Source organism: Mustela putorius, unplaced genomic scaffold (genome assembly GCF_011764305.1).
Source record: "Mustela putorius furo isolate JIRA1106 unplaced genomic scaffold, ASM1176430v1.1 tig00000430_pilon_pilon_pilon, whole genome shotgun sequence".
In the NCBI taxonomy this organism is placed as follows: domain Eukaryota; kingdom Metazoa; phylum Chordata; class Mammalia; order Carnivora; family Mustelidae; genus Mustela; species Mustela putorius.
Window position 1 is genome coordinate 20480949 of NW_025421377.1, and position 25916 is coordinate 20506864.

Genomic DNA, 25916 nt, shown 5'->3' on the forward strand with positions numbered 1-25916 from the left:
AGTCTGTGTTAGAATGACTTGTTTATTGGGGCATAAATACAGCTTGATTTTGCAGAAATTGGGAGTTTTCATGGTTAAGGTGAAATAGGAGGGTGAAAACATACCATTGCAAGAATACAGAGTGCTTTGGAGTTCTATATTTATACCAAGTATCTATTGAGACTCTGATATTTGGTAGGTACTACTTTTAAGCAGATGTATAAAGAGGTGTGCAAAGCAGGCAAGGTTCTCAAGGAGCCCATGATCTTTGTGAAGCTAGTTATTTAGTTTTATAGCTGAGTAAATTGGGACAAGAGCAGAATATATTTGCCAGGAATACCTACTAAGTTGCTGGCAGCCTTATATCTGTAGATCATTGCCTGTGGCACTTAGCCATGAAATTGGTTTTTATTATTAAGGTAGGAGTTAGTTGGTCTTATGCTGGTTAATTTTTTTTTTTAAGATTTTATTTATTTATTTGACAGAGAGAGATCACAAGTAGGCAGAGAGGCAGGCAGAGAGAAAGGAGGAAGCAGGCTCTCTACCGGGTAGAGAGCCCGATGTGGGGCTCGATCCCAGGACCCTGGGATCATGACCTGAGCTGAAGGCAGAGGCTTTAACTCACTGAGCCACCCAGGAGTCCCATGCTGGTTAATTTTAACAAGTGAAAAAATTATACATTATAATACTTCTGGTAGTGTAGTGTTTGTTTCTAACAAACAAAATAATAACTCAGCTTCTCCGTTATAATCATTTTATAGTACTTATTACCATTCTCGGTTAATACTTCAAAGTAGTACTGAGTCATTCAAATGTTATAAACCTAAATTTGTAGAAATCTCAGCATTAGAGGCGGACATAATAGATTTTTGTTTGAGAGACGGAAGGAAGTGAGAGGAGTTGTAGGGAGCATGTGAAAACATCGTGACCGTTCAACTGAATGATCTTATAATTTAGGGGCATCTGTGTGGCTCAGTCACACAGATCAAGAGCCTCGGACTCTTGATCTCAGCTCAGGTCATGATCTCAGAGTCATGAGATGAAGCCCTGTGTCGTCAGGCTCACACTGGACATGGAGCCTGATTAAGACTCTTTTTCCCTCTGCCCGCTCCCCTTGTGCACTTTCTGTCTCTCAGGGGAATAAAAAATCTTACAATTTAACAGAAACATCTGTACCTTCCACCAGTGTCATCATGATGGTAATTTATCAAAGAAACCCTTCTGTGCTAATAGCAACTAGTAAAATGTGGGGGTGTGGGGGTAAGATCTTTCTTCTTAAATTGTAAAACTGTAATCCAGGAATCCTGGGGAAGTAGAATTTGTGAACTTTACAAACGATTTAGTTGCACAAGTTGATACATTTAAAAAAACACCACTGTGTGCAGTATAGAAACTAGGTAATAGGAGGAGACAACTACCTGTAAAAGAAGTAAGTGAAATGGTCTCTTACCTTCAAATCTTTTAAGAATTGGCATACATAAGGCACCTGCATGACTCAGTTGGTTAAGCAGGGGCCTTCAGCTCAGGTCATTATCTCAAGGGTCCTAGGTTCAAGCCCTACCCCGCCCCCCAGTGGGGGAATCTGTCGGCTGTCCCCAATGGGGGACCTGTTTCTTCTGCCTCTCCCCTCGCTTGTATTATGTATGTCTCTCAAATAAATAAAATCTTAAAAAAAAAAATAATAACATACCTACAAGGAATCTATTTCTGAAAAGTATCTAAATAACATCATTTGAAACAAGATTAGAAATAACCCATATATACTCATCAGCGTGAAAATGGATCAGAAAATTCTTTACACATATACAATGGATTATTACCTCGCAATACAGCAGCCAAAAGGATAAAAGGATAGTGTGCACCATAGCTGCGCACTGCAGTGTGGATGAGTCTTTAAAAATGCAGTGTTGGGGCGCCTGGGTGGCTTAGCGGGTTAAAGCCTCTGCCTTCGGCTCAGGTCATGACCCCAGGGTCCTGGGATCAGGCCCCACATCAGGCTCTCTGCTCGGCAGGGAGCCTGCTTCCCCCTCTCTCTCTGCCTGCCTCTCTGCCTACTTCTGATCTCTGTCTGTCAAATAAATAAATAAAATCTTTAAATAAAAAATAAAAATGCAATGTTGACTGAAACCCTTTTTGTAAAGTTAAAAGAAGATGAAGCTAAACACATTGTTTAGGTATCCATAGTCATAATAGTATTTTTTAAATTTTTTTCATAATAGTGTTTTTAAAGTAAGGTAATGGTTTACACAAATTTCAGAAGTAATTGCCTCAAAAGCGGAGGCAGGAATTCAGAAGAGAGAAGGAGCACAAATTCAAGTTGTTGGTTCATCTGTTGGGCGATGGTTCTGTTGATATTTGTTATGTTTTTTAATAATTAAAATCACACATTGAAGTTCGCTATTTAAAGAAGTCCTGGAATAAGTCGTTTTAGAAAATAATTCCCTTCTTCATTTATCTTTTCACACTACTGATTCTATCAAGTGTTTTGCATAGGCCCTAAGTTAGCAGATGAGGAGGAACTCGGTTATTTTCAGCTCTTTTCCTCAGGTGGAGGTACGGTCAGTAGTGTATCCTTCGTGGTGATCAGGAAGAATTTGGTTTCAGCACACAAAAGGGGACATCTGTGCTGGGTTCTCAGTGTCTCAGAAAATACTTACTATAAACCTGACCAGAATGTCAGTGGAATATATGGTTTGTAAAGCGTGAAAGCTAATAAAAATTTCCTCTTCTTCTAATCTTAAATTTGTTGAAATTAATATTTGGGAAATTTTATGGGGATGGTGCCTCATATTAAATTGGTTTTGCTTTTTGTTTATTTTTTATTTTCCCTAATTAAAATTTAATCCTTGGGTTGGAGTGCTGACATTTCAAGGCATGAAAGAAAACATGGACTTTGGTTTGGGGAGCGCCTGAGGGGCACAGTTGGGTAAGCATCCAACCCTTGATTTCGGTTCAGGTCACGATCTTAGGGTTGTGATTGAGCCCAACGTAATGGGCTCAGTCTGGAGCCTACAGCCTGCTTGGGATTCTCTCATTCCCCCTCTCTCTGCCTCCTCCCCTCCAAAAGGCAGATCATGATTTCAGATATGCTGCTTGCTAGTTGTGTGATCTTGGACCAGTGATTTGGCTCAGCTTTGGTTTTGTATGTAAAGAGGTGATACCAGTATCTGCTTTGCAGGTTCTTGTGAGGCTCTGATACAGTATTTGTAAAGGACCTACAGGAAAATAGAGGTTCAGTACATGATAGCTACCTTAAATAATAATTTTTCCACATTGTATAACAGGGACATTGAGCATGACAAATCAGTCTTCCTCTTATAATAGTAGCTGAGTAAATATTCTTTAAAAGGAATGTGACTTCTGACTTTGACATGTGAATCTCATTTGCTTTGAATCAATTACAATGTGGAAAATTTGAGCTGTGTAAGCAGCTAGAACATAGTATTATTCAGATCATCACCTTGGATTTGAATTTCACTTAAGCCTGTTAGTTCCATTTTAGGGCCACAGGCTACACCTCAGTCTTCCTCACAACTACCTTACAAGTATGTGCCTTTATTCACAGGTAAGAGCCAAAGAGGAAAAAGTTCCAAGGTTTGTCTCACTGATGACTTAATGGTATCTTTACATTCTGAGCTAGTACTAAACAATGTTCAGAATTATTTTTATTAGTTTAAAATAGTGCCTGTTTTCATAGTGAATTCTTGGCTTGTGAACAATGAGAAACTTCATGCTGAAGATTCCGGGGTGTTTACCTGCAAGCAGATACGCTTTAAAGAGTGGAAATACAGGATTTCCTTCTTACCCATGGTTCTTATTTCTGAAATGACTGCTAATACCTCCTCCAGCTGATAAAAAACTAAAAGCTAGCTCACGCAGGAAGGCTTTTCTTTCCCTTCAGCTTCCCTCCTGGTGTCTTCTCCCCGGAGAGAAGGACCTTTGGCAGGAATATTAACCAGGTTTCTCTGCCATTGACCAAGAAGTTCTTGTTATGCTGGTGTGTTGCAGTCAATCCCTCTGTGTTCAGAGTGAGTAAATGCTTCCTGGTTGGTTGGTAAAAAGATTGTCATGGTTTGTGACAGGCTCAGTTCAGGTATTGGTGGACCCAGAGCATGTCCAAGTATTCAAATTTCTTTTTGCTTTCACCGTTCTGTATCTTAAGAATGTATCAGTGACCTACAGTGTTGATGTCATGTGTACAGATAGGCCGGGCTCTTTGGCATTGCGATTTCCGGAACTATTCAGTGTAAGTTTAATTTAAAGGTTTTAACAATTGCTTACGAGATTTTGAAGTATTGCATAGCTTAAAGTGAAACTATAACCTATTCCCCTTAAAGTTTTAATGTGTAAGATGGAAATGTACATAGCTAGAAAGGAATCAGCCTGTAATTAAATGTGAATGTGTTAAATGAAGACTTGTGTTCAGGATTTGGATACATAACTCTGCCTCCTTGGAGAGGTGACCTTGTCTTACTGCTGCACATACTGCTGGTATGTGGAATACTCGTAGTGAGTATTTACTGGAGGAATAAATGAATGACTGAATAGCTCTGGGTCCAGATGTAGGATAATGGTGGAAGAGATTTAAATAGAAATGAACAAACCTAGGATATTTCGTTTTCCTTACTTGCTCGTTTTCTTCCTGATTGTAAATGATCATACACGAATATACATTTTGACATTTACCAGTATGAGAAACGCCTGTTTATCTACAGAGTCTTGTTTTTAGCATTATTTATTTGAGATCAACCTCAAATTAAGATGAATCATTTATGAAATTTTAGTATATATATAAATGTAATATATCATGAATATATATTGTATATAAAATACAATTATAATAATATTCAAGGAGAATTTTTTTTAGTTTTCAGAAATCAAGGTATCCTTCTGATGAGAAATCTTCAGTATGTCATAAATCTTAGGATATATTTCTTGAAGTTAGAGGTTTCTCCTTAAAATCAGATCCTTAGGGGCGTCTGGGTGGCTCAGTGGGTTAAGCCTCTGCCTTCAGCTCAGGTCATGGTCTCAGGGTCCTGGCATCGAGCCCCCCATCAGGTTCTCTGCTCAGCAGGGAGCCTGCTTCCCCTTCTCTCTCTGCCTGCCTCGCTGCCTACTTGTGATCCCTCTTGCTCTGTCAAATAAATAAATAAAATCTTTTTTAAAAAAATCAGATCCTTAAATAGAACAGACACTTGTTTTCAGTTGTCTAAAACATTTTCAGAGAAAATCTTTATCATGCCTTATCTCGTCATTTATGTGGCTCAGGAAGCAAACACCTAACTTGGAGCTACCAAGGTATAAATGCCTTATTGGATAATACAGTAAGTAGATAGGTGTGTGGCTGGGTGAGTTGGTTGGCTGGTTTAGGAGAATATGATAATATGCCCTTGGGATATTCCAGGATGAGAGGCTTTTAAAAATATAACAGAGCTTTATCTTCTGACTAGAAACATAATACAGGGGCGCCCAGGTGGCTCAGTCATTAAGTGTCTGCCTTCCACTCAGTTTGAAATCCCAGGGTCCTGAGATCGAGCTCTGCATCAGACTCCCTGATCGGAGGGAAGCCTGCTTCTCCCTCTCCCACTCCCCCTGCTTGTGTTCTCTCTCTTGCTGCATCTCCCTCTGTCGAATAAATAAATAAAATCTTAAAAAAGAAACATAAGGGCGCCTGGGTGGCTCAGTTGGTTGAGCGACTGCCTTCGGCTCAGGTCATGATTCCAGACTTGAGGATCAAGTCCCGCATCGGGCTGCCAGCTGTTTGGGGAGTCTGCTTCTCCCTCTGATCTTCTCTCTCACGCTCTCTCTCACTCATTCTCTGGGGCGCCTGGGTGGCTCAGTGGTTTGGGCTGCTGCCTTCGGCTCGGGTCATGATCTCAGGGTCCTGGGGTCGAGCCCCGCATCGGGCTCCCTGCTCCGCAGGAAGCCTGCTTCTCTCTCTCTCTCTCTCTCTCTCTCTCTCTCTCTCTGCCTGCCTCTCTGCCTACTTGTGATCTCTGTCTGTCAAATAAATAAATAAAATTAAAAAAAAAAAAGAAACATAAGACATACTTTATGCAAGCACTTGGTAAATACAGCAGCATCAGAAGGGGGAGGGTGCCATTAATTGGAAGGGATTTTGCTTTTTTACACCATCAAGTTTGTTTTCTTGCACTTCTGTCCAGTCTAGAAAAGTCAGGTTTTTGTACCTTGGGGAAAGAAATTATAAATGCCTTAGAGTATGATATTTAACTTGAAAATCCGCCTTAGCTTTTTCTTAAAACACCACCTTTGGCAGAGTAAAGAATTTTAATAGCTAGGTATATGAGAATAAGAGATGAGAGGTGAATTATGTACTCGTTAAATTAATCTGCCTCTTTCCCCATCTTTGCTGCGGGGTACCACCCAGTGTTCATTGTCTTCCCGTTATGCAGCCCTTTTATCCCGGAGCGGGGCAATGGATGAGGATCTGTGCCTTGTGTTATGTCTGATCACAGTTTGACTAGCACAGTCTGGAAGTGGGTTGTACAGGATGAGAACAGCAGCCTAATTGCTCTCCCTGCCTCAGCAGCATCTATAAAGCATCCTGGGAATTGCTCGCCCCACGTTCAGAGCAGCTGGTCACATGAGCCTGGATTTTCAGTTCAGTTCATTAGTCAGCCATTTTGGTCAACACCCTGCTTACTGCGCACAACCAATCCTATTAGAACTCAGCATCCCGGCTCATCTGAGCAGATCCTGGAAGTGATTTCTGCAGTTCAGGATTTTTTTAAGCTCCATTGAAACTATTGGTTTATTTTTCGGGGATTTTTTGTTTTTGTTTTTGTTTTCTGGGGTTTTTTTTTTTTTCTGCACAAAGGAGGATTTTTCACTTACTCATGCAGAGGCCAGTTTTTTAAAGCCAGCTAAGGTGGCATCGGCTGTGCGGGATTTAAAGCCTATAGCTCAGCTGAAAAAGGTGGGGGAAGGGAAGATCCAAGGAGAGAAGCTAGGAGAAGACCAGGCATCATCTTCTTTCGCTGTGTGCTAGGAGCTATCGATGAGAAAAGATAGTACAGAATTGTTGATCTCGAGCAGTTGGTTCTTAAACCGTAAGGCATTTTTCCTTGTGTTTTGTTTGAATCTCCCCCACCCCTTTTCTTGAGAGCTTTGTTCCAGAGCTTTGGATTTGGGGTTTTTTTGGTGAGGAGGTTTTATTTATTTTTGTTGGGGTGAGTGTGTGTGTGAGTGTGAGTGTGTGTGTGTTGTGGTCCCAGCTGAGTCATCATGTCTGCTCTGACGCCTCCAACCGATATGCCAACCCCCACCACTGACAAGATCACACAGGCCGCCATGGAGACCATCTACCTTTGCAAATTCCGAGTGTCTATGGACGGAGAATGGCTCTGCCTGCGAGAGCTGGATGACATCTCACTTACACCTGACCCAGAGCCTACCCACGAAGGTATGGTCAGATCCTGTCCACTAGCGTCTCACTAGCATTCTCATTGTTACGGTAGGCTGGGAGGGTCAGGGACAGGTAGGAAGAACCCATCCTCTAACCGTTTAGCAACCATGGAAACCTTTCATCCTTACCTACTACCCGGTTCCCCTTCTCTACTCTAGGGGGAAAAATTACTTTTTCCCTGCCGCGAGGTATCCTTTCAAAAGATGCTGGTGCCTACGTAGAGTTCTTTGTCTTTAAGCCTCTAAAGAGAACATTTGAAGTCACTTATCACATTGGGCCCTAATTAATAAGGAAGAAGCTATTCATACTGATTATGTACTAAGATATTATGGAAACTGCAGTAATTCTTAATAAAGTAAGTTAAGACAGTATGACTATAAGATCGTACATGACATAATTGAGACACTTGGTGTTTTACCAAGAGGCATCAGGATATAATGTTAAACAGGCTATGATACCTAGAAATTATTTGGTCAGACATTATCTTTTTGTAATAATGTGGACTATAGATGAGAAAGCAGTTTTACATTCAGTGCTTATTGAATGAATATGGATGCTTTAAAAAGGATAATGCTTTGAATAGGTTAAACGTGATTAATAAGGTAATCGCTACCCATGGGATCTATTGGCCATTGCTTTTTTTATAACTTATTTGTGGTAACTGTGATGACCCATTTGAAATTTCCACGGTGAATACCTTTGAGACTTTTGTGGTCGCTTAACTTGTGACTTTCTCCCAGAACCTTTTCTAAATTATCAGAGGTTTTCTGCTTGTACCCCTTAATGCTCCTAACTCAATGCTGTAAGGAAGAAAATTAATTTGAGTCATAGATGCCAATATTTGTTTCTCATGTAGTGGCTTCTTAGCTAGTGTTTTTTCTCTAACTATAAAATAATGAAGACAGAAATATTTAGAAATGAGGAGAAATCCTTTATCAACATCTGCCTGGTATTTAGGCATATCTGCAGAATAGAGAGCATGAGGTGAATTGCACATAGCAGATTGGTTTAGGGAAAAGTGGTTCCTTGCCCTTGACCTTGTATTGCAATCTTATCATGACTCAGATCTCACCCTTTATTCCGAAAAGGATTTTATTTTCCCATTTGGGCTTAGCCTTGAGAAGGTTTCAGAGAGGATTAATTTCACAGAACACAAAGCAGTCATTTCAGTGTGTCTTGCAGGGCGGTGTTTCAGTAGTTTTTAAGGCCCTTTGCACCTTTTCACAATTGGGTTTTCAGTCGGGCAGCTTCCTTTGGCTCTGAGTCTCAGACTCAACATGCACAAGGGTTGGAAAACATCAGCCGGAATTTCACAGAAAGCCGGTATTGTTAACAATGGCCTCCGAAGGTTTAAGAATTTTAAGGAAAGAAAAACACATTTTTAGAAGGCTACCAAGAAGTCTATGGCGAATGCCTCAATTTTCATATTTTGTTTTCAAAAATATTCTCATCTATCTTGAGCAATATGGAATATGAAATACTCCCTTAATTATAAAACCCAGTATATCAGTGTCTCAAAAGTACTTTTTATCAATTTTAGTACTTTGACTTGTATTTGTTTCTTGAACAAGATTCCTATGAGTGAGCAAACTTGAGCTGTTTGGTTCATGTAAGCAATTGTAGTGGTGCCGTACGAATCCTTCAAGGGGGACTCTATGAATATATATATTCATTGGAAAATATACCTGAGCCCAAACTAAGCTCTAGGTGGCACATTCTTTGATGAAGGAAAATAGACCAATAGGGAGTTCTTAATGCCTTAGAACCAACTATAGAGGGTGTGGAGGAAAACAGAGAAATGCTGTCATTGAATTTTGGAGTTTTGCCTTAAATTGGGCAAGAGAAACAACAATTTCAAGTGATTAGAAATGGAAATAATAAAAGAAAAGTCCAGGCACAGGAAGGCATCTAGGTTTAGTGATCTAGGAAACAAGGCGGTGCGGTGCTTTACGGGGCTTTTATTTCCTTTCTCTGCTGGCTGACTCAGGATGTCTGAACAGTCATTTGGACTCAGGAAGTGCCTGCTTCAATATTAGTGCCAGTGGTGATTATTAGGTATAATTTAGCCATCACCAGGCCAGTGGTAATGTGAATCTCACCTTGTTGACAAAACGGAGCACTGGTGCCTGGCCACGCAGGAGTGTTCACGCTGTAGTTCCCACTGACTCACTGATGGAAAGCTCTCTGACCACACACGTCCTGCAATGAGGTGTTCTGACTCTCACAAGAGAAAATGGGCAAAAAGCAGAATATACCCTCATAGGACGATAATCTATGTTACGTGTGGCCTCAGCAGTCGAAGCTTTGCAGTTTCTAGCTTTTGTTTCCCAAAAACAGAGCTCCTCCCACCTCTCACTGTGCACCCCAAGTACAGGCCTAGACCTAGAGTTTCTGCCTAGCTTAACCCTTAAATGCATGGGAATGGAAGCATTCCTTTCATTATTTCAGCGCTTATTGGTAGCCAAGGAGGTGGTCTTTCAGTACACTTGAAAAAAAAATTTTTTTTCCAAAGATTTTATTTATTTGACAGAGAGAGAGAAATCACAAGTAGGCAGAGAGGCAGGCAGAGAGAGAGAGAGGAGGAAGCAGGCTCCCCGCGGAGCAGAGAGCCCGATGCGGGGCTCGATCCCAGGACCCTGGGATCATGACCCGAGCCGAAGGCAGAGGCTTTAACCCGCTGAGCCATCTAGGTGCCCCGAAAAAAAAATTTTTTTTTTTTAAGATTTTATTTATCCATCTGACAGAGAGAGATCACAAGTAGGCAGAGAGGCAGGCAGAGAGAGAGGGAGAAGCAGGCTCCCTGCCGAGCAGTGAGCCCGATGCGGGGCTCGATCCCAGGATCCTGAGATCATGACCTGAGTTGAAGGCAGAGGCTTAACCCACTGAGCCACCCAGGCGCCCCTTTAAATTTTTTTTGAAGGTTTTATTTATCATTTATTTGTCAGAAAAAGAGAGAACAATGGGAGGCAGTAGGAGAAGGAGGGTCCCCATGGGGGGAGCCCGATGCAGGACTCGATCCCAGAACCCTGGGATCATGACCTGAGCCGAAGGCAGATGTTTAACTGATTGACACCCAGGTGCCCCTCTGTCCACTTTTTTTTTTAAACCAGGAGGAAATCTACGAATCTATGATTTTAAGTGGATTTCCCCTAAAGATAGGAGCCTCGGACTAATTCTGCAGGAGAAGAGAGGGTGCAGGAAAGGCTCCATTCAATGAGTCAAACTGGGCTACACAGCGTACATAACAAGGCGATCATCAGGCAGATGTAGGGTGAAGGGGGCCGTTTCCAGCGGTACCTGGTGAGCTGGGCGAGCCGGAGAGTAGCGAGTAGTTAGCACCGGTAACTACCTCATTGTAGGTTAGGAGGACTAAGTGAGATAGCTAATGAAAAACACCCTATAAATGTTAGTTATGTGTGTCGTAGTTCTTCACGGAGCCATAGCTTGAGATGCAACACATTCTTAAACACACTACCAATTTAATGTATATTTCTGTGTTTAGGGCTAACTCTTTGGAGCAGTCTAAACTAGATGTTTACCAGATAGACTAAAGTAGTAGTGAGTAAGCTTAAATTCACGTTTTAGCATTGTCCTTTCTTAGACCTCCATAAACAGACAAAAAATTGGTTAAAAGTATAATTCAGTTATCAAGCAATACTTATTTTTCTTTTAACCTTTTACAGAATGGGAATCTGATGTTCAATTTAATACAATAAAATACACCATCTGGTTACAAAGACATCTGTAGGCTTTGAAATTACTTTTTTGACTTAGAAAGCGTCCTTTTCAAATGCAGACAATACGAGACAGACTATGGAAGAAGTGGTCTGCAGGGCAGACGTGGGGATTTCCAGGTCAGAGAGCCGCGTGTGACGGCAGACCTCCTCCGTGCTGTGACCGCGCAACTCTGCAGTGTCCCTGATGTTGCAGGTTGCTTTAGGTTCATCACAAGAGCAGGCGTTACTGTCCTATTTAAAGAGGTGGCTTATCTGACACATCTGCAAGTGTAGTAGTGCTGCTGCTCTGTATGCGAGGATGTGTTTTGGCCCGTCTGTTGGTCAGAAATATTTATTGGCCGTCCCTCGGTGCAAAGTCTGGTTCTAGGGACTAAGAAATTGATAGCCCGTCATGCTTCCCAAAGGACAGTGCGGGTGCAGATTGTGGGTACAGATTTGTGATCAGGTTTTTCCATTCAATAGGAAATACTTTACCAATAAGATATATTGGGGAGTACTCTACTGATAATATAAAATAATCGAGGAAAAATCCCCTAAAGATGTAGGAGAAGGTGTTACTCAGTGACTACGGGAATGTCTGGTGCTGAGATAATCCCACTGACATTTACTAATAATGTACTTTTACTCATTAATATGACCGCACCCTAGTATAACCCTGTCCTGCTTGGGGAGCTACATATGTTTTCATGTAAAAAGTGCCTGTCCCAATGGGCATTTTCGCAGGGAAAGCCAAATGGCTGTTTACCAAGAAACTTCATAGCATGAATTCACTGTAATCTAGTGCAGGGCTTCCAAATGTAGGATCCTTGATCTTAAAAATCATACATAAAATTTTATATCTTTATTTTTTTTCTGGAAGAAAAATCCTTAGTGTCCATTTGAACCCCCCCACAAAGGAAAAAAGTAATACTTTAAAAACTCAGTTTTTTAATCATACAGACCCTTTATTCAACATCGTTTAAATATCCTACTTACCATTTATGCCCCACACCTTACCTTAGTAGGTCCTAAGGTACAGCACAGGGAACAAGTCCAGTCCTCTGTATTTTCTGGACTTACTGGCAAGTGGGGGGGTGTGGAGTGGGGTACTTCAAGCAAGTAAAATGATAGTCATTGCAGTACACTGGTAGAGTCAAAAATCTTACTCCAGGGAAGGTTTCCGATTGAAGTAATGTTTAGGGTAAGACCTAAAATATGCGCAGGAGTTACCTGGGTATTAAGTGGGGGCAGCGGGTATTGGGCGGTGGAGATGGTGAGGAGACAGTACTCTCAGAGACCCGAATGCCAGAACTGAAAGATTTATCAGTATATATTTTCAGCCCCTTTCCAAATTTCCTTTCCAGGTAAATTTCACCTCTAACCAGAAATATTAATAAAGCCACATGTTCTACTAGAAATAAAATGTTAGAGGTAGTGATGAAATAGCAGATTTTTTTTTCTCCTCTGATTGTGCATAATGTTAATTTTTTAATCATAAAATCTTAAGTGTTTTAACAGTGAATAAGTGTATTATGTGTGTGCATTTACTCCTATACTTTAACAAAATGAGCATATATTTAATAGTATAATATGTGAATTTTAATAGCCCTCCTACATAAGACTTAATAGTCATTTCTCTAAATTATTAGAAAAACAAAACAACTAATACTCTTATTTTATAAAAAAAAATCAGATTTATTTTGTAGATGGTTTCATTTTTAAATTGGAGCTGTTGGACACTTCTTATAACAAAATTCTTTATTGGAAGTAGGAAAAACAGTAATAAGCTATTAAATCCTGAACAAAACTGTGGGGTCATCCATTTATAAAAAGCCATTTTTTTTTTAAAGATTTTATTTAATTATCTGACAGATAGATCACAAGTAGGCAGAGAGGCAGGCAGAGAGAGGAAGGGAAGCAGACTCCCTGCCGAGCAGAGAGCCGGACGCGGGGCTCTATCCCAGGACCCTGGGACCATGACCCGAGCCGAAAGCAGAGGCTTTAACCCACTGAGCGACCCAGGTGCCCCTATAAAAAGCCATTCTTAATGGTAAAAAGTTTAAACCAACTATTACTCTTAATATTGAATCCTAGTAACATGCAGATTTTCTATTTTCACTTATTTATATGTGAACATTCTCTTACCTTTTTGATGATAAGCATGTATTTACTGAGAAAATGTTAAGCATGCAGTGCTCAGTGCTTCTTCTGTGAAACTAACTGAACTTGATGAAAAACCAAGCCTCCAGTTATTTTTATAAGTGAACGTGTTAATCATATCAAAAGCATCACTTAACTATATAAATTAGCTCTTTTGCATTTAATGCAACACATGTATACACACAAGGCATCTGGCTGTTACAGTTTTCTGTTACGGTTAAACAAGCAAAGAATGCTGCGTGTGTTGGGGCGTAAACGAAGGATATCTGTGTTGTGTTCCACTACAAAGTCTTTAGTTTTGCCTTTCATTCTCATTTCTAAAACTACCAGGAGCCAGGAATGTCACATCTAGATTCCTGCACCTACTTGCAGTTTTTCTCCAAACCCATTTTTCTTCCTCTACTGATTCATTCTTCATAAAATTGCCAAGAAGTCTTTATGAAAGCAAACTTTTTGTTCTTGTACAAGAGTCCTATTTCGGGCAGCCTTCTCTGTTCCATGTGGAGTAGTCCTGGGAAGGAGGTGCTGGGGTTGGAGTGGGAGGAGACGTTATCACCTACTGAGTAGTGATTTTGTGCCAAGAACTGTTTCCTCTGAGTAATAGGTATGTAGTATCTCATTTAATCATGACCGTAATCCTTTGAGCCAAAATATTATTACCCCCCTTTTACTAATTGACCCTTGGGAATATAGTCAGTGGTAGAGCCACAGATCAAATGCAGGGAGCCACCATTCAGCCAGAACTCAGTCAGTGGAAGTCCAGCGACAGACCTGCATGTAATCAAGGACATCTTCCCCGGTGACATATTTCCAGCAGTTTTGCACACATAGCATGGGCCAGCTTAAGTCCAGTGAACGTCAGAATGAGGTCAAAGCATGTCTTTTGGCGTATGCTTGGCGATTGCCATCAATTAAATCGGAGATTATAGCTTTTATCCACTTGTTTTCATTTTCTTCTTTCCACTCATTTTTATGAAGTGCATGAAAATACTTACATGATTGCGCAGATACTACCAAACAGCACAAAGGGCACATCGCTGAAACTGTCCTGCTGGCAGGCAGGAAGAACCTTTATGTGCTCAAGTATCCAGTAGATGTACGAAGTGATGTGAAAAGGTGCTTGTGGTAAGAGAAATGTTCATGATTATGGATCGTTTGAAATAGTCACTGCGTTGACTCCTTAGTCTTTAAAGGCCAAGTATTTCCATCCCCCTTTTTGGGTAATTTTACTTACCTGGTGTGTTTTGGTGTGTTTGTTTGTTTGTTTCCAAACTCCCATTCAGTACTTAACGATTGCAGCCAGCGGGTTGATTCTCGCTTCACCAGGACCCTGATTATTCTTTTTTTTTTTTTTTTAAGATTTTATTTATTTATTTGATAGAGAGAGATCACAAGTAGGCATAGAGGCAGGCAGAGAGAGAGAGAGGAGGAAGCAGGCTCCCTGCTGAGCAGAGAGCCCGATGCGGGACTCGATCCCAGGACCCTGAGATCATGACCTGAGCCGAAGGCAGCGGCTTAACCCACTGAGCCACCCAGGCGCCCGGACCCTGATTATTCTTGATGTTACACTTTCTCTCTTGAGATTCTGCATGCTGGCATCAGATCTGGAACCGGGAGGCCCCTTGACTTCCTTCATCCACAAGACCTTCTCTAGCATGTGCAACACTCTTCATCTCCTGAATCGTTGGGTACCGTCTGTGCCACTTGATTGAATGCGCTTGGAATCATTCTCCAATGATGAATTTCAATCTGTGTGATTCCTCATTTATGAAATTATGTAGAAAGTTCTTTGGGGCAAAACTTTTCTTTTGCCTCCTTCAGAAGGCCTCATGGTACTGTGTACTGTCTATGGCAGCTGTCCAACGACACACTTTGGGTGAACTCAGTGATACCTCCTAACCCCAACAGATGATCAGTGGTGAAAGAAAGGATTATTGAAATACCTTCCCTCCATTACACACAATTTATGGGTTTTTTTAGTTTTTTAATTTAATTTTTTTTAGTCATTTATCTTCTATTCCAGACTCACTGTATCTTACCTAGAAAATTGAAGTTTAGTGTAACATAATAATTTGTTATTGTTGTTTTCTGATATATCCATGACTAATACTCAGCGCTGATGAGAGTATAGGAACACTGGGGTGTGGTCTCTGCTGGTAGACATATACATTAGTGCAGACTTTTTGGAAATCAGTTAATCACTGTGAATCAGGAGCCTCAAAAAATTAAGTTCCAGTGATTATACCAGACATCCATCTTCAGGAAATAATAGAAATACTGATTCAAGGCACAGTTTTATGATTTATAGTAGCAAAACGTTAAAAAGCAGCACAAGTATAGCTGAACAGGAAAATGGCCCAATAAATTCTAAAACATCTGTACAACAGGCACTAGAAATGGTGTTTTTGAACAATATTTAATAGCATAGGTTATTGTTTAGAATGTAATTTTTAAAAGCTGTCTCCCAAACTACATACACTGGTCACAGTTTGTTTTACTCACCACAAGTAAAACAAAATGTACCAAAAATGTTAAAAGTTATTCCCTCTGGATAGTGGAATGACAGGTGATTGTTAGGATATCCTTTAAACTTCTTTATGTCTTCCAAATATTCTAAAGAGGATATATTATTATAATAGGGAAAAATGCTATTTTTTTTTTAAAGCAGAAAGTAAGCTTTTTGAAAACTCTGCCCCGTACTTAGGAGTACTTTCCATAACAGCTTCACATATCCACAAAAAGGAGCAGTTGCCTGAACGCAGGGCTAGTGCTTTGAATTCTATCGTCAGTGTCATTTTTGCATGTGCATGTGTTTGAGTTTTTCCACGTCATAGGCCTGTGTTTATTCACTGGCGTGCTTTGTTTTCAGAGCTCGGTTTCTGAAAGCTCCGTGCCGTGCCCAAGGGTGACCACAGGGTCTAGACTCGAGTGCATTCAGTACAGTATTTGATTTATTCTTTTCAGAAGGGTTCAGAAAAGAAAAACCAAATTGAGAGGATTCTGGTTTTCGTAGAATCCCGCTCTTGCTGTTTGCTTTTGATATGGCACAACTTTCGTAATCTGCCCTCGGTGAGATTATGGGAACGTTTGCTGCCAGCAGCCTGGATGGCCTCAGATCTCTGCCGTCAGGGTCTCCAGCTTGTGACCGCAAGTGCACCAGGCGGTCTGTGTGAACTTCTCCAAGTGCGGACATGGTAGCTTTCAGTACCGTCGCAGAAGCTTTACTGGGCAAAGTTCTTTGGACAAAGTTCATCCCTCCTTGTTTCTCTGCTGTGGAATAGCTTGGCTAGTCATCCTTTCAAGGTAAGTTTTGCCCAACTTTTATGAAGTCTTCTCTGGGAGAGAAATCTCAGCAGAGCTGTGTGAAGCCTCAGAACTGACCATCGTGCTCTCCGTAAAATCAGCTTTTCCTGGGGCGTCTGGGTGGCTCAGTGGGTTAAAGCTGTTGCCTTCAGCTCGGGTCATGATCTCAGGGTCCTGGGATCGAGCCCTGCATCGGGCTCTCTGCTCAGCAGGGAGCCTGCTTCTTCCTCTCTCTTTGCCTGCCTCTCTGACTGCTTGTGATCTCTGTCAAATAAATCAATAAAATCTAAAAAAAAAAAAAAAAAATCAGCTTTTCCTTCTCATTCCAGTTCCTCCCAGCTCCTTCCTGCCCTGCGCTGGGGTCCGCTTCCGTGCGCTGTCCTTGATCACAGTGACTCACCCTCTTCCTCCCTGTTGGCGAGCCTTTCCGGACCTTTCTCAGAACAGAGCTTTTTCTTTTACCTTTAATTTGTGCCTTTCTTAATGGAGTTTACATTAACTCTTTTTTGGGCTGTCAGCTTCCATGCCAGGTCATTTCCTCATACTCTAACCGCTGACGTATTATCATTTTCCAGATGTGAATCTGTGCCAGATAGGTAAGTGCTCAGTGAGGGAGCTCGATTACAATCCGGCTGGTCGGATTCCAGACACGGGGACCTGTGAGGCTTGGCTGGGAAGGGCAAGGGCTGTCATCTGAGAGACCCACAATGTTCTCTGCTCTTCGGGTGTGCTGTATTTTGGTTTTTTTGGCAGTGCCTCCATTTGGGGAGAAAAATAGAAAGTATAATAAGGCACAGTTTTCCATTATGGCTCCCCCAGCCCCCCACCAGTCCACTATGACTGCTATGAAGTACTTTTTTTTTTCCCCCCAACAGAAAGCAAGATCGACAGCAGGAAGGCAGGGGAGGGGCAGAGGGAGAGAGGGAGATGCAGACTCAGCAGGGAGCTGGATGCGGGGCTCCATCCCTGGACCCTGAGATCATGACCCCAGCCGAAGGCGGATATTAATCAACTGAGCCACCCACGTGCTCCTGAAATACTTTTGAGTACAGAGGAGTAATATGAAAACCTGTTCCTTAGAGTTTTTCACATTTGAACTTTGCTGGAGAACAAACAGAAAGATTTGATGAGCTTGAAAGCACTGTGTAGAGGGACATAGAAAGAGATTTGTTGACAAATTGGCCCCTAAGTACTTATTTTTCATTATAATTAACTATTCCCAAATAAAATGTATATGTCAGTGTGCTGAAAATAATGGAGGGTTTTTAAGAAAGTGTGTATATGTTATTGTTATGTACATATGTATTTTATGAAAACTAACTCTATTTTTCTAGTTATATAAATGATATATTCACACTGTAAGAGTTATAGAATACAGAAGAGTATAAAACACAAAATAGTAAAATTCACCTAAAGTTCTAGCACCTATGGATAACCACAGATAAGATTTAGTAATCAGATTCTCTTTTTTCATTAATACGTACAGAGTTCACTTACAAGCTCACACAGATTTTACATGTAAAATAGTATCATTCCTGTGTTGTGTGACCTGCCTTTTTTCCTCCATAGTATCTTTCCACATCAATAAATAGAAATCTGTATCACCTCATTTAATGTCTTCCATTTTTTGGATATGCCATGATTTCTTTGACTTCCTTGTTACAACTTTAGGTTGTTTCTAAATTTGGCCATCACTGACGGTTAAGGTACATCATTATGATTATAATTTGAGCACTTTACTAATTTTCCTTTTGAGATAGGGAGTTTTTGAGTCAAATAGTAAGATATTTTTGTTTTTTAGACACATTTCCCCAAGCTGCCATAAACATTAAAAAAAAGTCTTTAGTAGCATGGTATCTTGAACTTACATATTAGCTACTTTGCAACTCGTTTTTGCCTTTCCCTTCTGCAGTTGGTTGTGGTTTCTCACAGTACTAAAATCTGAACTTTCCAAAGGAAACAGTTGTGTGTGGGTTTGTTTTTTTTTTTTAAGGACAATTGATTCAGCAGCTATAAACTGCATGATTGTATTTTATCTTTTTTCTTTCTTTAAGCTAATGACAATATCGTAAGCAGAAGAGAATGAATTTTACTGTTAAAAGTATAATGAGAAATTTCACGATTTTCTGTGATTGCTGGAGTCTGTTTTCTGGGGTGAAAGGCTGCTGGGATTTCTCCTTTCTTCTAGAGCTATAAAACTTAGCATGTGTTTGCATTTTTTTTTTTAAGATTTTATTTAGGTCACAAGGTCACAAGTAGGCAGAGAGGCAGGCAGAGCTGGGCGGGGGGGAGGGGGGGTTGGGGGGAGCAGGCTCCCTGCCAAGCAGAGAGCCCAATGCGGGGCTTGATCCCAGGACCCTGAGACCATGACCTGAGCTGAAGGCAGAGGCTTAACCCACTGAGCACCCAGGTGCCCTAGGATGTGTCCTGCGTTTCATCTGAGAATTCCCTAATGTCTAGTCCTGTGGGCAGCAAGCTTCCCAGTTGAGGATATCAGACTCCTCATGTTTATTTCTTGCTATTCAGGGAAGGCAGCAGAGGGGCTACTGATGTGGGGGTTCCCCTTTTCCTCATCCCCTCGGTCCCTATCAGCCCATATCCTCCCCAACCTTCCAGTGTCCCATAGCTGCTCACCCGACTTAGGAATCTATTATATCTTATTTCTCCAGTACCAATCCCTCTTTATCTAACGTCACAGTTACTTAGTTTTCCTCAAGGGCAGTGTGTCTAGGGATATTTTCTGTTTGTGACTTCTGTACAAATTGCCTTAGTAAAATCCTTTACTAAGTAATAAATGGCTCAAGCATTGGTAACTGTACTAAGAAAGCCTGTATTTTTCTTGTGTCTTTCTCCTTTCACAGAGAATACTTTACTTCTGACACTTCTGGTCACCAAATATGTGTGTGTGTATGTGTTGGGGGTTGGGAGGAGGTGCTAACACCAAGCAATTCTGTGACACCAGCTGGGTGTCCTGTAGTTTAACTCAGTTCTGACTCTGTCCACCTGGAGACAGTGTCAGATCCCACAGGTTAAGGGCTCAATCCTGCAAAACTGCCCCCCACTCCAGATACTAATCACAAGTAGTAGATCCCCAGGTTACCCACAACTTCTGTCCAGCTGGGTGACAAATCAGAGACTCCCATGACTTCTTTAGATTCAGTTATTTGCTAGAACAGTTCACAGAACTCAGGGAAACATGCAGGTTTGCCCTTTAGTAAAGGATATGATAACAGGATACAGATGAACAGTCAGATGAAGAGATACATAGGGAGAGGTCTGGGAGGGTCCCAAATGCAAGAGCTTCTTCCCGGTGGATTTGGGGTGTGTCACCCTCCTGGTATGGACATGTGTTCACCATCTGGAAAGCTTTTAAACCCATACTACGGGGATTTTGTGGCGCTTCCCCAGATAGCATGATCGGTAGACTCCGTCTCCAGCCCTTCTCTCTAAAGAAGTGGGAAGCAGGACGGAAAAGTCCAAGCTTATTATCGTGGCTTGGTCTTTCTGGGCTCCAGCCCCCATCCCGGAGCCCACCCCAAGTCGCCTCATGAGAACAGAAGTGCTCCGAGTGCTGTTATTACTTAGGAACTCGCAAGGGTCAGGAGCCCTGTGCCAGGGACTGGGGAGGAAGACCAAACAGAGATTTCTCGTTTAAATCACAGGATCGCAGTTGCTTCGTGTTACTTTTTTCAGGATCATTTGTGTTTCTTCGGTGATGTTTTTGTTTTTACTCTACTGTGGAGAAAAGATAGATCTTGACCTAAATTACTAGTTTATTAGAACAAAACCTCTTAGCATTTTAAAAAAACTACTTTGGCAGTTCCTGTGCTAATATTTGTATTACCAAGCTAATTGTGTGCTATTAGTTTAACAGCAGCTCCTCTGTTAAACCTGTCGTTTGGTCTGCTTATGTTGACTTGTTTTTTCCACCACGTTTAGTACTTATTTTAGGGTCTTTTTTTTTTAAATCCCACTCTATTTGCTTTCTTAATTATGGCAGATATACTTAGAAGAGTCCAGCTTGTTAGCCAAATGAGAATACAGGGCACATGTTGGTTTCTTGTAAAGGCAAAGTCGACACAATACCTAAGGAGTGTGATTTTTTTTTTAACTATATTTTCTTTTTTTTAAAGATTTTTTATTTATTTATTTGACAGACAAGATCACAAGTAGGCTGAGAGGCAGGCAGAGAGAGAGAGGAGGAAGCAGGCTCCCTGCTGAGCAGAGAGCCCGATGCGGGACTCGATCCCAGGACCCCAAGATCATGACCCGAGCCTAAGGCAGCGGCTTAACCCACTGAGCCACCCAGGTGCCCCCTTTAGCTAGCTTTTATTTTCACAAAAGTCCTTTAAAGAGTTATTTATGATCAGTGGTTGGGGCTTCAGGAAGATTTTCCCCCAAGAAACTGTAATATACTTTGTAAATCAGAGCCACCCAGCCTCAAGGAGACGGTGCAGCTTGGTTGCATTTGTCTCTAAACTTGACTGTAATTGGGTTGTCTATAGTAACGACATTCCTGAAAAAAAAAAAAAAAAAAAACATGTATTAAAAAGAGAGCTCTCACAGCCCTGGACATGGAAATCATGGAGAAGCACTTCGAGCTCTTTCAAGCTTTGCTTTGCTTTGCTTTGCTTGCTTGCTTGCTTGCTTGCTTTTTTTTAAGATTTTATGTATTATTTGACAGAGAGAGATGCAGCGAGAGAGGGAACACAAGCAGTGGGAGAGGGAAAGGGAGAAGCAAGCTTCCCGCTGAGCAGGGAGCCCGATGTTGGGCTCCATCCCAAGACCCATGGATCATGACCTGAGCAGAAGGCAGACGCTTAACAACTGAGCCACCCAGGCACCCCTCATTCAAGCATCTCTTAAGAGAAAAGGAGGTTGGGGCGCCTGGGTGGCTCAGTGGGTTAAAGCCTCTGCCTTCGGCTCAGGTCATGATCCCAGGGCCCTGGGATCGAGCCCCACATAGGGCTCTCCACTCAGCAGGGAGCCTGTTTCCCACCCACCCTATGCCTGCCTCTCTGCCTACTTGTGATCTGTCAAATAAATAAAAATAGAATCTTAAAAAAAAGAGAGAGAGAGAGAGAAGGAGGTTCAGATCATTCTCTCATCCAGAAAGAAAAGATGGAATTACACAGGGCCCAAGGCCTGTGAGAACAGCGGCGCCAAATCTTTATCCATATCAGAGCCAGGGCCCCTTCTACCAGACCACACTGCCATTGCCACCAAGCAAATATTTGACAGTACTACCTAATCAGTCTGCTGACTTAGTCATTCTTAGACCTGAAACAGAACCATATAGCCCAGAAGATAGTTCACTGAGCCTCAAATAAGCTGTGCTTCCCAATGCAGGGCTCTCGTGTAGTTCCAGCCTTGTCTCTTATCTCTTGACTTTGAAAAATGACTTTGTTCATGTGCATTTCATGAGTGTGGTAGGTACAGCATTTCTAACCATTTAATCCAAGCATCTAGAGTGGAGGGGTGGTCCTGATGTTTCGTCACCAGACTCAGGGCACTACACACAGTGACAGTCCACTTGGCATTTCCAAGCTCTGCAGCTCCTTTCCTTGTCAGTTAGTGCTTTGAGTGGGAACTGAGGCTGTTTAGCTAGAGTAACTTTAGAAGGTCCCTTTACTATTTCACATTTACAGTATGTATTTGATATGGGTCTGATTGCTACAGCTCTGAATTATGCACCATCCATAGAAAAATTGTAATGCAGGCCTCTCTTCTGTAGATCATTGTTCTCTGAAATTCATGAATAGGTATTGTATGATACAAAGTTATTATAGATTTTTAGATCAGGCAAAACATGCTCGAAAGCAACCAAGTATTATCCCTAAGAAAAATGCAATGTTCTGGGGGAAAGATAAGAATTGCCTATGGTACTACCATCTTCAACTCATGTATTTAGATACTTTCATTGTTTTAATAACTTGACCATATTCCAAAGGGCATAATTTTTTTTAATATTTTATAAATCCTTCTTTGAGAAGATTATAAAAGAACATCACAGTATCCATTGTTTATTGTAATGAAATGCTGAGCATGTCATGGTAAGTAGAGAACAACTTTGGAAGGAGAAAAAAACACCTTTTTTAATCTTTCGGGGGGAGGAGAGCTCTTTTAAATTGATTCCATCTCTGACACTCGTAATTTTTAAATTTTGTTTTTAAAGCATAAAAAAATATATATCTGATTGGAACAGACTGGGAAACTGCTGTCGTTGGGACACGGCAAGGGGAAAGTCAGAGAGACCCCTTGTACTCAGCACCCCTCCCTAACTGGAGATTTCTTTTCCAGAGTTCTTCTGTGCACAGGTCTTGGAGGACCTCTGTATTTTGCTTTGGTAACTAGGTAGACTTTTATTAGGTGACAAATAGAGTTTATAGGTAAAGAAAATGTAGGATAAAATAGGAATATTCACCTTACTGACTTTCACAAGGTCAACATAGCAAGTCTTTTTTTTTTTTTTTTCTTTAAAGATTTTATTTATTTATTTGACAGAGATCACAAGTAGGCAGAGAGGCAGGCAGGTGCGGGGCCGGAGGAAGCAGGCTCCCGGCTGAGTGGCTCGATCCCAAGGCGCTGGGATCATGACCTGAGCGACCTGAGCTGAAGGCAGAGGCTTCAACCCACTGAGCTACCCAGGCGCCCAAATATAGCAAGTCTTTGGAGTAAACTCATGTGATAGTTAAGATTATATTCTTGTAATTCTGTAATCCTAGGTAGTATAAATCTATAGCAGGAGATTCTACTTGAAAATGATATTTTAACATTAATTTACTCTAAAAATAATAGTAACTAATGCTGATACTGTGCTTTTTCCATATGAAACACTATCTTTATTACATATATATCCACAATTGCAGAATCCAAAAAAGCTCTGAAAACCAAGCATTTTTCGTAAATTTGCCTAGACTCATTTGGTGCTAAAACATGACCTAAATTTATTTGAGGCTATTATAGACATTATTCTTTCTTTCTCCCTTTATTAGTTATTTATTATTAACTAAAAATTAACCAATTAAATTACAGTGATAATAAACTGGTGAGAAATGATAAATTCTTTTCTAAGATCGTGATTCTGTGTTATTGCCTCAGACCCTATGGTGGTTTCTGTGGTATATTTTTCAGGAAGGAAGGTTTATTGTGGACAAAGTATCCTTTGCCCATTTTCTCATTTTCATTATGCTTCACCTTCTGACAATTTCTCTTTATTTGCTGCATATTTATACATATGAAATTCACATGATTTTGTGTTTGCATATAAATATTGCAATAGTGTACAATATAATAGCTTCAGAATAACTGCAGGAGAAGCTGGTATACTTTTCAAAAAATTTCCATAGGTTTCCAAAATTTATTTTCAAACAATCATCCTACAGCTTTAAGACACAGAGTACTATTATATTGTAATCTTCGTGTTCTTTTCTGTCCTTCTGCCTCATGTGGAATATTCTATTTACAAGAACATTGAATTTGTAGTAAAAGGAGAGAGTACTTTTATAAGTGATTTGTCTTCAAAGTAGCATTGTCTCCTTTATTTTTGATCTGGGGAAGAATTGGGGGGATGGAGGGCTTTGGGGAAGGTATTTAGATTTTTCTTTGCTTATTTTAAGAAGAGTCACTAGTTTGTATCATGACATTTGGCCTAGTCTAAAAAGCATTCCCTTATTTTCCAGCTTCACTGAAGTGGTCAAAACAAACGTTGAATGAAATCAATCTTGTGTGCACTTAAAAGATACCAACAGACTAGTCTTGATTTTCAGTGGGAAAAAAATCTTTTTTACTTTTTTGTGGGATGCGCATCTTTGTTATCTCTTACTAGAAATTTTGAAATTATTTTAGCTTTGAAGCAGATTTAATAGTCTTAGTTGATATCTCTGCTTAATGTCCTCCGCCTCCGATGTTCCCAGCCCCTTTCACTGTTAATCTCTGGGTTAAGCTGAAAGCATTCTAGGAAATCTCCCTTTCAGTTATCCCTTTTGAAACCTTGTTTTTAATAGCACTTTTCTTTCTTGGCTTGCATGACATTTTATCTTTCTTTTCCTTTCTTTTTGCCGTTTGCAAAGACTCTTGGGAGGATTTGACAGATTTGGTGGAGCAAATGCGCGATGATACAGAAGGTGCGTGCCACACCAACATCTTTCAGCTTTTTTCTTTCCTCTTTTTCCTTTCTTTCTTTTCTTTTCTTTTTTTAATTTCTAACCACCTTTTGATTGTTTTCCATAAACCAGACTGTCTGCTTTAGGTTTTGTTTCTCATGGCAATAACTAGAATAGTAAGAAATATTTGCCAGATTTTTCCAAACAGGTGCCTCATTTGAACAGGGTTAGGGTTTTCAGAGTCTTACATTTTAAATCTTTCTCCTTGTGGTTCCAAGCACAATGTCATAAGTACATGTTTATGCTGTCCCTTTAAGATGTTTGTTGATATCATGTTTTAAGGGGACTTTATTTCAAGTTATATCAAATTTTTCTATGGCTTTTTGTTTTTTCATTTATTTGTTGGGAAGATGTAAATCCTTTTATCATTCATGAAAGTATATATTCCTGTGAGTTCCACAGTATCAGAAACAAGACAGAACCCAAGAATCTGAAGTATCCAGTCTGGAATGTTGTTCAGATTTGCAGATTTCCGTAGCATTCAGCACTTTCAGCTTGGTCCTGTAATAGCATCACTTTCTGGTGGAATTACTTCCAAGAGAAGCACCTATGTTCCAATATATGAAGGCTCCCCACACCAAGAGTTGTTTATTCTGTAATCGGCACCTAACTTTAGGGAGCTTGAGGTAGTTAACATAATTTATAATAAAAATAGAAAAATTGAAGTTTGGCTCCACTTTACTGTATCATTTTATGTTCTCCCACTTTGCCTGGGCCCTGAAGGTCCCCCAGCTTCAGCACATAGACATCCCCTGGCCTGCGGGCAGACCGAGTGGCCCTTTCACTGCCTGTGCGTGAGGGCATCAGCCTCCTCTCCTGCCTTGCCTCCTGCAGTGTTCCACCGGGAGCATTTAACGCCCCCCCCCCCCGCCCAACACACCTGTCAGTCCAGATGGGAGCATCTCGAAGGAAGTGCTCCGTGACAGCTGTGGCCCACATTCAGTTCTCCATTCCCCAAGCCTGCAGGACTTGGAGCTTGAACCATTTTACTTGTTCTTGTGTGTTTATCGTCCCTAGTTCGAGTATAAAATCTTTCTATGTCTTAAACTTCTCAGTGTCCCTGTGAGACCTGGGGTGGTACTATGCTCAGTCCCTTTGGTCATACCAGACAAGACTACCCATGCCCAGTAGTATCTTCTTCATCATTGTACTTCGAATAAGTAAATT

The 25916-nt window shown here is 40.9% G+C and overlaps 1 protein-coding gene and 1 long non-coding RNA gene across 15 annotated transcripts in view; one reads left to right on the forward strand and one right to left on the reverse strand.

Annotated features, from left to right (window-relative positions):
• The window catches only part of RUFY3 (RUN and FYVE domain containing 3), an 82408-nt gene that overhangs the window by 7845 nt on the left and 48647 nt on the right, over positions 1–25916 (forward strand). The window contains exons 1-2 of one of the 14 annotated variants that reach the window (XM_004766316.3): positions 6068–7402; positions 24657–24710. The exons of 10 other annotated variants lie outside the window; for them this stretch is intronic. In XM_004766316.3, the coding sequence (XP_004766373.1) occupies positions 7225–7402; positions 24657–24710 (232 nt within the window). In that variant the 5' untranslated portion in view covers positions 6068–7224. Of the gene's footprint in view, positions 1–6067; positions 7403–24656; positions 24711–25916 lie in introns of those variants that run through there. 3 more of the 14 variants (XM_013063414.2, XM_004766317.3, XM_004766307.3) reach the window with 3 other exon arrangements.
• Positions 20860–25916, reverse strand: part of LOC123392036 — a 37875-nt gene continuing 32818 nt past the window's right edge. Inside the window, exon 3 of the long non-coding RNA XR_006606721.1 lies at positions 20860–21100. This is a non-coding gene — a long non-coding RNA (uncharacterized LOC123392036). The remainder of the gene's footprint in view (positions 21101–25916) is intronic.